Source organism: Phalacrocorax aristotelis, chromosome 9 (genome assembly GCF_949628215.1).
Source record: "Phalacrocorax aristotelis chromosome 9, bGulAri2.1, whole genome shotgun sequence".
In the NCBI taxonomy this organism is placed as follows: Eukaryota; Metazoa; Chordata; class Aves; order Suliformes; family Phalacrocoracidae; genus Phalacrocorax; species Phalacrocorax aristotelis.
The window spans coordinates 35,392,064-35,404,285 of NC_134284.1; the positions used below are offsets into that span (position 1 = coordinate 35,392,064).

Consider the following 12,222-nt stretch of genomic DNA (forward strand, 5'->3'; position numbering starts at 1 on the left):
AGTGTCAGAGCCTGCAAGCGAGTTGGGGTTTGAGATAAGAGCAACTGTTCCTCACTCTTGTTGGTGGCCAACACTAGCTAACTTCAGATTTTTCCCGGTATGCCAGATGGAGCTGCAACACAGAGCCAGCTCCGCAAATCCAGCATCCAATGCCGAGCGGGACCTGGCGCCTTCTGAAATAACAGGCTCGGCACCCTCCTTGCCTCAAGGTAAACCTAGAGGAGCTCCATCTCTGGCAGCTGGGTTATATGGGAGGAGAACCAGACCAGCTCCATCTGAGAGGTGATGCAGAGTTTAAAATGGTGCTTCCCTCCATTTCTTGGAGCCTCTTCAGCCGTACTGAGGCACCAGCCTTCTGCACCAGACTGCTCACCCGTGCTCTGGGACAAGGGAGAATCAAAGAGTGACAGAAATCCCTTTGTCAGCTGTGCCTGGGAAGGAGGGTTACAGAGCTATTAGCGAGCACAAAGAGCAGTCCGATTCTCTCCTAAGTGCTCCGGGGACAGAGATTTAAGTGCTTAGCTCCCATTAATGCTAATGTGAATTACAGAGGTCTCTTCTTACTGCCTTGAAACAAGAGCATTGAAAAAGAGGCCAGCTTTCTGCAAAGAACAAATTCACTTGATTTTAAGACACCGCTAAATGGGATTTTTCTTCATTTCACACTCATTAATTCCCCTGCCTGTGCTAGCTCGGAGTGGGACTCTGCTCCGGTCCAGCGCATGCGAGCTTCGCTGGCCCACTGCACGCTGGAGGACGCTGGGTCTCCATCCACCGTCCCCTGCTCTGCGGGGGGACAGTGGTCCCCAGAGTGAGGTTCCCCGCCTCGAGAACCCCCAAAGATTTTGTTTCCATACGGAGATGCAAAGTGTAACATTCCAGCTTTTTGCAGGGAGGGGAAATCCCTCCAGTGTGTGTCAGAAATATTAACAGCATCTTGTTTCCTGCAATCTGGTACGGCACCTGCAGGAGACAAGGCTTGAGGTCCTTCCGACCCCTTGCTCCCACGCAGAGAACTCCTGAGTCTCCATCTCCTGCTCCCTCCATGTAGATCACACGCTTTTGGGAAACCTGTGACTCTGCCTTCCGTGTCCAGTGATTAAATCCTTCTCCAAAGCGACTGACTGCATTAAAGCTTGGGTTTGCTCCAAGGGTCATGGAAGGTACCCGTAGAATATATGGACCCAATTAGTCATTTAATTTCTCTCTGCAGCCTCTGACTTATTAACATAATAACAGAAACCAGAAGGACTTTGTTTTTCTGTGGTGTTCGGTTATGAATCACGTTGTCTCTGCGCCTGCAGCGCTGCCCTTAATGAATACGTTCAGGCATGCCCGTGAGTCCCTGTGCACATTCTCATACGTGCTCCGTTGTCGTATAGCATTAATTAACCTTGTTTAATGGGCTAACCGTGACGGCTTGCAGCTCTGAGTCCCCAGCAGGGTGACTCTTGCCGTAAGCAGCAGGGATGCAGTGGGAGAGCTGGGCAGATGTTTCAAAGGGGATGTGTCCAGGAACGTGTCCCCGCTCCAGGAGAGCCTCAGTGTCATAGGGACCCTTCCTGGAGATCAGCATGAAGCTTGTGCTGATGAAAAACCAAACCTTAAGAGCTCCCCTTTCCAGTGAGGAGCCTGTGGCCACCCTTACATAGGAACTTGAAAACACCCCAACTTTGTGCAGCTCTTGCTGCACATCACTGTGAGCTGGGCAGGCTAGTGTCAGCGCCCCAGTCTCTGTGCCGGGGACAAGGGACGGGGCAGGGTGTCTGCTGTGCGCCTCATCAACCTTATGGAAAAAATTAGTTTATGGGAAAAAAGTTTCCTGACTAGTTCAGAAACCTGCTTGCAGGCGCTGGTGGCACTGAGAACACCCCGAGCAGAGGGAAGGGCCGAGCTGAGGAGGGGGATGCAGTGTAAGACCTCAAGGAGGGAGGCTCTGAAGGAGATGCACCATTTTTGTGGCTGCGCCATGGAAGCCGTTGTGCTGTGAGCCTGGGGGTGTCCGGGGTGAAGGAGCTGCACATGGACAGTGCATACTGGCATTGCGGAGCTCTCATTAAACATTAAGAGCACATTTAAAATGCTTTCCTGTTAGGAAAGCCTCAAAGAGTTATGTTGGTATAAAGATCCCCTTTCTGAAATATATGTTGATAGAAAAAAAGCCTTAAAAAGACTATTAAAGGAAAAAAACCCACCATGCTGCAATTTTAATGAGCAGCTTGTAAACATAACAAACTCCTGCTGATTTTCTCTATTAATTGCCTGTGTTATCGAAGACCAGGGCCCTGCAGTGCTCGGTTCTCAGCAAACCACCTTGCTGGGCTTAGGATGCGTGTGGGCTGTGGAGGGCAACGGAGGGCAGGGCAACGGAGGCTTTTGTAGGGGCACAGCAGAGAGGGCGAAGCAGGGCTGGGTCATCCCTGCGGAGCGTCGGGCTGCCGGTGCCACGGGGAGCAGCCTGGGCTCCGACCTCGGCTCTTTGCTTGGGGAGGGGAGGGAGGAGAGAAGGGGGGGCCCTGCTGAGCTGACCTAGCAATCCCATTTTTATTAGAGATTCATTCACTGATTAGCTCCACATCCTAATGACTCGGGCATGATAAATTACAAAGGAAATGCAGGAATCACTAGGGTTATATTAACATCTCCTGAGGAAGCAGCAGTAAGGTCATTTTCTGGGCCATTAAATGGTTGCCATTCATTTGTTACCTCGTCTCCTCGATAGCAATTCTTTTTTTCTCCATTTCAGCCCAGCGCCATCTCAGCAGGCGCTGCGCTCTGGTGACCTCACATCCCTTCTGCACCATCACTCCCCCAGCTCCCCTCTCCTGTCTCACCTCCTCCCTCTCCCCGTGCCGGCGTCCCGGGGAGCTCAGCACAACAGGGCGGGTGCCAGCCCAGTGCCAGCATCCCGACCACAGGAGGGACGGTCACGTTAGGTTTCTGGAGATTTGGGGACATCAGCCATCTTCCTGGTCCCCCTCTCTGTCTGCCACAAAGAAAGATCACACCTCAAAACCCGCGTGGGGTTTGCAGGCACTTCGCAGCCCACGAAAGAGGCGAAATCTCTCCCAGAGGTAAATTGCCATGGGTGATTTGCCCAATTCTTGAGGTAATAACTCTTACTGAAATCACGGCAAAAGGGGAAGATTCCGGAGTTAATGTTTGGAAAGTGCCAGGAAAGTGAAAAAGCACAAGACTTGATCATTATTATTACCATGTTACGCAGCTCAGCTCAGCACGGGCCGGAGCAGGCTGTGGGTGTGCGCTCCCACCCGTAGCACCGGAGGAGGAAGGGGCAGTCAGTGTTTTGTGTGGTGGTGGAGGACTCTACTTTACCTTACCATTCAGGAGGGACTGGGATATTTTCAGTCTGATTCGGGTGGCCCGATCTGTGCCCTTTTGCTGAGCATCCTCAGCAGACATGGGTCAGATCCTACAGGATTTTGGGTGTCTGGCTCCCTGGAGAGCAGAGGTCCAGGGGAGGTATTGACTGGCTCACTTTGAGACCCAAGATGGATGTGGCTTGTCTCTGATCACCCAGGGAAGCTTGTGGAGGAGGTGGGCACTCAATGTCTGCTTCCCAAACCCTGGGCATCCATGATGATGGCTCCTTTTCCTCTCCTTACACTCAGAGCAGCAGGGGCAGGACACCTCGGTGGGTTGCTAAAGACTGCACACCCCTGAAGGCAGTGCTGCGCTGCAGTCCATCCCCAGCGCAAATCACACATCCATCAGCTCCTCCAGCACAAGGATGAGTCCAGGACTTGGAAATGACCCTGCTCTTTCTTCCCCCTGCAGAGCCAGCTTTCCCAGGCCCTGAATGGGTTATCAGACAGAGCCAAGGAAGCAAAGGAGTTCCTGGTCCAGCTCCGCAACATGGTGCAGCAAATCCAGGTAGTGTGTCTCGTGGCCGAGGAGCATCCCCTTCCCATGGGGGTGGGGTGCTCTCTGCAGTCCCCTGCCCCATCTCCCTGGCTTGTTCGATGGGTGCTGTCCCAAAGGAGCCCACAATCAGCACCTGCCTTTCCATATTACCCCCTGCAGCCCTCCCAAACACTGCTGCTCCCAAAGCTGCCTGTGTCATGGAGTGAGCAGCAGAGACCCCAGCCCTTTCCACCTCTGCCGTAGGCAGATCCAAGGATGTGGCAGGACGTACCAAACCTGTTCCTCATCTGCCACCACCACATTTGCCCTGAGCACTCCACATGCTAATGCTATGGATTTGTGTGTTGCAGTGGTGCAGCTGCACAGATAAAAATGGCCCATGTGGTATCATAATAAAAATCAGGTTTCCCAATTGAAATGGAGACATGCCCTGGGCTGTGACGCTCTGCTCTGACATGCAGGAGAACAGCGTGGAGTTCGAGGCCTGCCTCGTGGCCCAGTGTGACGCCCTCATTGATGCCCTCAACAGAAGGAAAGCCCAGTTGCTCTCCCGGGTCAACAAGGAGCATGAGCACAAGCTGAAGGTGAGTCCCTGCCCACGGGCTGGCGTGGCCAGAGTGCTTTTAGCAGGGTTGGCACCGGACAGGGATGAGGACCGTGATGCTGTTTGTTGGGGTGAAGCACTGCAGGAGATGTGGGGAGGTCACTGGAAAGCCACCCTTCTTGCTTTTCAGATTAGCTGAATTCCATTTTGCTGCAGATGCCCAGCTGCTCCCAGCGTGACAGGCAAAGCACTGCTTTTCCCAGGTGGCAGTTGCCACTGAATTACCCCATTACTGGGCCAAAGTGTTGTCATTAGGTCAGCAGGGCCAGGTGTGCAGCTTCCACAGGCTGGAAAAAGACCTAGTCATGCCCCATGTTGCTTCTGAGCTACTAGCATGATCCTGCAGGTTGCTGAGTGCCTGTAACTTGTGCTGGCTTCAGCTGAAGTCCTGGGGGACTTAGTGTCATGAGGTGCTAGTTTGGTCATCAGGCAGGAGCAGGAATTGCTCTGGTTTCTGTGCTTGGTAAGCACCTCATGCCCTCAGGGAGATAGTTGCACTGAGAGGTGAATTGCTGGCGTTGGGGGAGCTGAGATGCAGCTCTAGATGTGAGCATTGAGGTCAGCTGTGAAAATGGGCTCCTGACTTGTGTTGTCCCTGCAGTCACAAGACCACGTCTTTTCAGCTGGTTTGGGACTGAGAAGGGTTGCAAAGGGCCAAATCTCACCAGGAACCGGTGGAGTGGGTGTAGCAGTGCCCAGTGTCTGTTGGACAAGGCAGTGGCCACCACTGATACAGGCCAGCTGAGGCATTTCACACCAACATCACTTCATGCTTCCAGGGTCCCTCTTGCAAAGGCTTTTCAGTGTTTGGGCTAGAAACATCTGTATCTCTTCTCTGGCTCCACTTGCATCCTCTCCGGTCTGGCTTTGGGCCATCCAGAAGGCTTCCAAAGGGATTCCTGGACCTGCCTAAAATCAGGGAGGAAGCCACCAGTCTCCAGTCTGCCTGCAGACGATGGGCACTGCAACATGGGATGGACAATAGCAGCTCTGTGGGACCAAGCCCAGCGTCAGTGCTTGGTGTCTGACAATAAAGCGCAACCCCAAACAGGCGTGCCAAGCCGCCAGCCTGTATTTTAGGCGCAGAAAGGACCCCCATTGCCTGGTGGGCTCTCTTTCCGTCTGCGCCTTCAGGGCACGGTTAATTAAACTCTGACAAAGCTGGGCAGTACAAAACAATTTCCCTGCTCAGCACAACTTGCGGAGGCCTTTCACTTTTTGACTGGAAGAAGCAAACTGCGTCCCACTGCTTGCTCTTACTGTACTGCCTGCCCCCCCAACCTGTGCACACGTACATCCCACCCACATCCACCCTTGTTACCAGCCAGACTTTCTCATTAGGCCAGCGTGGGCCTTAAAAGAAGAAACAGCCCCTGAGTTTCAGATTGGTCTGTGTTAAAATCAGTCCTCAGTCCTCCCTCCCTGAAGGACCGAGCTCTTACAGCTCCCCATGTGCCATAATAGGTAATAAATGCAGCTGTGCTACCTTGGCCTCAGCCTTGTATGGGGAGAGTGATGCAGCGCTGACCCACCCAAGTGCCAGCTAGGGTCTTGCACACTGAGATTTGCCTCCCAGGGCTTCATCCTCTTCAGGCTGGGACACACAGCCTTGGCACATGGCCCAGGTGAATGTATATCCTTCCCCTCTGGCCTGGGGATGGGGACAGAGAGGATCTTGCCTGCTTTCACAAGCTGCAGATGGGACGGGGTGCAGGAGCATCTCAGTCCTGTTGGGTACCTCCTTGCTGTCCTCCTGCTGAACACACAGGGTCCCCCAGCCGCACCAGGCCACCAAGGTGAGAGTTCACCACCAAACCTGCAGCCTGGTCCCCTGTCCCCACCGCCCTGGCACTGCTGCTGTCCCCATTTGCTCTGTCACCCAGGGGAAGGGGCTGCCCACATCATTGCCCCGTGGGGCTGTTTCCCCTTTGCCGCCTCCAAGGAACCCTCTGGACTAAGGAAATTGCCTTTAGGATGAGAGGAAATGGCCTCAAGTTGCATCAGAGGAGGTTTAGATTGGATATTAGAGAAAATTTCTTCACTGAAAGGGTTGTCAAGCTCTGGGACAGGCTGCAGGGAAGTGGTTGAGTGACCATGCCTGGGAGTATTTAAAAAGACTAGTAGATGTGGCACTTAGGGACATATTTTAGTGGCAGACTTGGCAGTGCTACATTTATGGTTGGACTTCATGGTCTTAAAGGTCTTTTCCAACCTAAATGATTCTATGATTCTGTGAAAAGCAGCACCTGCAGCTCCAGCTGGGCATGGACTGGGCTGGCCTCGCTCAAAGGGTCAGGGGAATGTGACGAGACATGAAAGGGGAGCAGCATTGTGTCTGGAGCAGCTGCCTCCCTACAGGATGTTCCCCTCTAGCCTGAGGCTGGGGCTGGCTGGGGGCAGATAACAAAGCCCCCAGCTTTCTCCCCAAGGCTCTGGAGCGCTGGCGGCATTGCAGAGGGAGCGGGAATCCTTCCAGAGTGTCAGGAAGGATGGTGTGCAGGGTGTGCGACTGTGCAGCAGAGGGGCCACCTCCCCACCTCCGCCTGCCCCATCCACAGCAGCACGCTGCATGCTCGGCGGTGTCTCTTCCTACACGTGCCCTGACACACACTTTGCACTGAATTCGGATCCCTGGTGGGTCCTGCTGCAGGGCCATGGGGCTTGTCCTGGTTGATGTTCACATTAGGACAGGGCATTGGCTGCTAGCTTGTGGTCACAGCTTCACCTCTTCCCACAGGAGACCAGTCCAGAGCATCCTCGCCTGGCCTGCGTATCCAGTTGCCACAGCCTTGTCCCCAGAGCAAGTCGGCTGAGGAGGAGATGAGCAGATAGATTGAGCTGTGGGACTTAGCTGTGCCACCCAGGAGCACTTTCAGATCCAAACTAGTTGTTCCAGCAGCCAGTGTGGAGCCGCAGCATCCTGGCTGCAGCCAATCTCTGTGTGGGATGTCCCCCCTGCCTGCCCCGTACCGTCACGGCACGGTATGGCACCGTGTGAGCAAGGAGGAGAGGCACGGAGGGGCAGAGCCTGCGGCTGGCACAGTGCCACAGGTGCCTTTCACTGGGGAGCCCAAGTTCCCATTCCCATGCGGCGCCCGGAGTTGGGCTTGGCTCAGCTTCAGGACTGGCCTACTTTGGCTTGACACATATTTCATGGAGGCAGGCACAAATCCAGGTTTCCCGGTGGGTCAACACTAATTGCTCCAGAGGGGGAGATGTTTGGGAGGAAATTAACTTGGAAGGGATGTGTCCCTGCCTGTCCCCAACCTCCCCCTACACTTAGATCCAGATAAAGAACCCAGGCTTTAAAAAATAACATCTGGAGGAGCAGTGGGGCCAGGTGCCTGCTCCACCTCCAGGACAGACCTCCTTGTCTGTCCTGCTCTTCATTGCTTGCCCTGGTTTTCAAAGGAACAGTATAGTCTTCCCCAAGGGAAGATGTCCTACAGCCACAGGGCAGTTTGAGCAGGAGACATAGAGGCTTCCCTGCAGTGTTGTCCCAGGAAAAAATCTCTCCTTAGTTCACAGTACACATGGACTGAGCTCGGTGTGCACCTCCTTTAGGCTCTTGGCAGGGTGGTGGACAATTCTGGCCTTCTTCTGGCCTTCAGGGGTCTGGGGTGCCTTTGCCCTGTGATTTCACCATGGTGCTTTGGCTGTAGAGTCCTTGCAAACAGAAAGCAGTTGTTGCATTTCCAACGGGAGCTAATTATATAGGAAACACTCACCAAGGGCTCCTGTCCATAGCGTTGGATCTCCAGAAATGAATTGCTGGTCCGTGACCCTTCTTCAGGGGTTACAGTCAGGATTTTCCAGAAAGCCCAAGGGTGTCCCCTGTTGGATTAGGTGATTGGTGATCAGGACTGATGTGAAAGGAGGAGAAACAGGACAGAAGCACAGGATTGGTTTCCTGTACTGTACCATTTCTGTACGGAAACACCAGACGGGACACACAGGTCAGATAAGCTTATTACAAGGTGCATTATTTCCCGAAGATGCAGATACCAGACCACTGCTTTCCCTTACAAATCTCTCCATACTCTGCACTATTTTTCCCCTGCCTTAGTGTCTGAGCACCTTGGGAAGGGCATAGCCACCAAGAGCTGGGCACTGAGGAGCTCTGCAGAGCTGTGATCAGGCTGCAGGGAATGCCTCTGGTTTTCTGATGTCCCTCAAGCTTTCCACTTCTTTTGTTGAAGAGCTGGATCAAGTCTGTCCTCTGTAGCATCTGTCCATGTGCCATGTTCTCCAGTGGCTCTGCACTGGAGACCAGGTCTCCATATCGCACCTCCCCATGCTCACTGGTGCCTTTGGTCAAAAGAGGCTTGTGCAAGCCTCCGGGACATGCCGCTGCCAGCATCGCACGGGGTTAATGCAGCAGCTCTGCTTTCCCCAGCTCCAGCCTGAGCCTCCTCTCCCAGTAGCAAGAGGCAAGTCACCATGGAAACATCCACCTGGAAATGCTCTGCTCAGAGGACGTGTGATTGTGGGATTCAGCACAATCAAGCCATCGGGATCTGTCCTGAGGATTTTTCCATCTGGGTTTGCAGCGCTGTGGTGAAGCACAACCCCACCCTCGGTCCCCATGGCCGTGCAGGTGACCGTGCCCTGGCTACAGCGTGCCCAGGGTGAGGAGGCTTCATGTCCTCCACGTGACGTCCCCGTCAGGACTCATCCCAGGCGCTGAGGAGCCCAGGTTCAAGTGAGGTTGAGTGCCTTGAAAACCGGTTTTCTAGCAAAGTACTAAAAAGAGAAGGAAGGTGAGGAAGACATTTAAATAGAGATGAGTGCAGATGCTATTGCCTTCTAGGAGCTGTATTAAAATGTAAATTATAGTTAATGTCATCTTACAGGGAAGAAAAGCTCTTGAAATAAATTTCCTATTTTAAGGTAGTAGTGAACTGCTGTGAGTGCACAGCAAAAGTCCTTTTTATAGGCTGTAATTAGCAGCCAGGTTCTGGCTGTTGCCTCCTTTGGCACCTAAAGGGAAAAAAAGGCATTTGATAAAAACGACCACAAACAAAATATATGGAGCTGCCAAATCCCCTCACCAGCTGAGCCATTAGCCCTTTCCCAGAAGATGCCACCATTCAGTGAGGCGTGTTACCCATGCAGTTTCAGGAGAGGTTTGTAAACTGCCCACCTCCATGCAGAATTCAAGGCAGCCTGGTTTTCCTGGCAATCTGGTGAATTCTGCAAACCTTCTGAGGCCTCCTCCTGAGGCTGCCCCTCAGGCCAACACAGCCTCATTTGCTTGCACAAGTCAAAGGCTTGAGGAACTTCTCAACTTTGCTTCCAGCTCTCTTCATCAAAATACTCTTCATTACTGGGGTAACAGGGAGCTGAGGTACCCCAGGGAGTGGAAATCCCTGATGCAAGAGGAGAACCACAGGATGCTTAAGGCCATATGGAAAACTTCATTGGCCCCACTGGGTTTGGACCGTGCCTTCAAATGTGTGGGAGATATTTATATCTTATTTTAAAAACCCTAATCAAAGCGACTCATGGAGCCTCACTGTTCCTGTCTGTGTCCCGTTTCTCTCATGTGGGGCGCAGAAGCTATAAAGCCACAAAGCCCCACGAGGTCCCAACCAAAGATCTCTTGCCTTGCCTTGAAAACAGTTTGTTGGTTGTGAAGGGAAACGTGGATTTCTGCTGTTGGCTTGCCTGCTGTGTAGTTTCTGCAATTAAACTGCTTTAGTTCTCCAGATGAATAGTTGCTGGAGCCCCAAAGGGGGTCACAGAGCTACAGAAGGGCAGGGTCGCTGGGGCTAAAGGTGTGGGCTGAGACAGAGCCACAGCTGCTGCTTTGGGTGCAGTTTCTGAGCGCCTAGAGCTGGCTGCCTCCAGTTGGGATTTCAATGTCTCCAAGGCTGGAGACTCCACAGCCTCTCTGTTCTGGTCTTTGATGACCTTTACAGGGAGAAAAACCTTTTACTTATGTTTAAGTGGAATTTCTTGTATCTCAGTGTGCACTCACATGCATAAAGATTTACAAAGCCTCAGTGGCAGCCTGCAGCAAGCGCTTCCACTCTGGACCAAACCTTTCTTAGCAGGGATAATCTGCCAGGAAGCTCGGTAATTACTCAGCCTGGAGCTGCCTGGCTCTGGCCTCACCTCACCCTGCTGCCGGGGAGCGGGCAGGGTAGAGGGGCAAAGCCAGGACTAACATCTCCATGCTCCAGCTCCCGCCTCCCAGGCAGTGCCAGGAAGCCCCGCAGGCCTCACACTGACACCGGAGCAGTGGTGGGAGGTCCCCTTGCCACACCAGTAACCCTGTCTCTTGGCCAAGTGGGTGCCAGGGGAGCCAGCCGCATGTCCAAGGCTGGCCTGGGACACTGTGCCTGTCTTCACTGAGCAAATGCTGCTTCTTGGAGGCTCCTGTCTGGCTGGTGGAAGCAGATGGCAATTCTGCTGGTAATACCTCGAAAGCATCTACTCAGGCAGGGAAAGGCTCACAAATTCGTTATCCTGGGCAAACCAGACAGAGCTTTAAGCTGCAAAGAAGATAAGAAGATTTTTTCACCAATCCCGTCTTTGCTGTCTTCCTGGTGGCATGTGCATTTCCCCGGAGAGGGGTCTCACATGAAAAAAGAGGCTGCTTTTCTGGGCATTCAGGGAGTGATTCCCACTTGCTCATCTGCAGCCAAGCAGGCAGGGAATGCAAAATCTCACTCTGGCGTGGTAGTTGCTGTCAGGTTATGCTCAAACAGCAAGGTTGGAGCCCGCAGGCTGGGCTCATCTCGCACTCAGTGGTAGCACCACAGTCTGCAGCTGAGAGACCCTACATCCACACAGCCAAGAACCCTTGCAAGAGCAGAACAACCCCCCAGCACCCTCTCTCTGGGCAGAAGTAATCAAATTAATGCAAGGGTCTTCTTTGCATTGCTTGGCAGGGGCTGCAGGTTGCTGCAAGGCTTTGCACCCCTGCTGCGCCTTCTGGATCCTACCCTGAAGGACTGACCATCCCCAAGGGGAAAGGAAGTCCAGCAGCTTGCCCACGCTTTCGGAAGAGGTCAGTGTAGGAGTCCAGATCTCCAGGACCAGCTGCTGCCTCTGCTCCATCCCAGCAGACCCATTCCAGTGCACTCAAGTGTTAGAAAGTGGCACTGAATGAAGTCTTCCCTCTAATGACAGTGTCTGAGCCCAAAAGCGGAGTGTGCTGATCGTGCTGATCATGCTGCTTGCTAGGCCCCATCTCAAGCGATCCAGCATCTCTGCAAGCCTCCGTACACACGTCTTGGTCCAGAGGAGCAATATGGGAGCTCCCCCTGCTGCCTTGTCTGCCCTTCACATGGGGTGCGCTGGCTGCAGCCCCCTCTCCAGCACCCAGGCTTGCTCTGGCCTCCCTCTGCCACAGCCTGGAAACACCAGGCTGGGATTGCTAAAAGAATCTCAGGGGTGGCTCTGCAAACAGCAACTCCCTAAAAAAAAGGAGCTGGCTGGGAGAGTGCTTCACAGCATGTCACAGAAGCAGATGTGTTGTTCCAAGTTACAGGATTCTTTTCTTCCTGTTAGGTGATTAAGTAGAGGTGATTAAATTATAATTAAGCAGCATATGATGTGATTGATTGCCCTGCAGGAGTCATCGCCCCGCCTTGAAACACAAGTTCATTCACGGCAAGGAGGCTGACACATTCTTCGTTATAGGGATGCTCACAGGAGGAGGTGCTCCCCAGCCCAGGGCGGTCATTCGAGCACTGCTGCGCCTGCGGAGCAGTCGGCACACAGGC

General features: G+C 53.3%; 1 protein-coding gene across 8 annotated transcripts in view; it reads left to right on the forward strand.

The window, feature by feature from the left end:
- TRIM9 (tripartite motif containing 9) overlaps positions 1 to 12,222 on the forward strand; it is a 70,737-nt gene that overhangs the window by 36,351 nt on the left and 22,164 nt on the right. For all 8 annotated transcript variants that reach the window (XR_012662402.1, XM_075104360.1, XM_075104355.1 and 5 more), the window contains exons 2-3: positions 3,799 to 3,894; positions 4,347 to 4,469. Coding sequence is in view for 7 of the 8 variants with exons in the window: in XM_075104360.1 (XP_074960461.1) it covers positions 3,799 to 3,894; positions 4,347 to 4,469 (219 nt within the window). In the remaining variant the exon portion in view is untranslated. The remainder of the gene's footprint in view (positions 1 to 3,798; positions 3,895 to 4,346; positions 4,470 to 12,222) is intronic.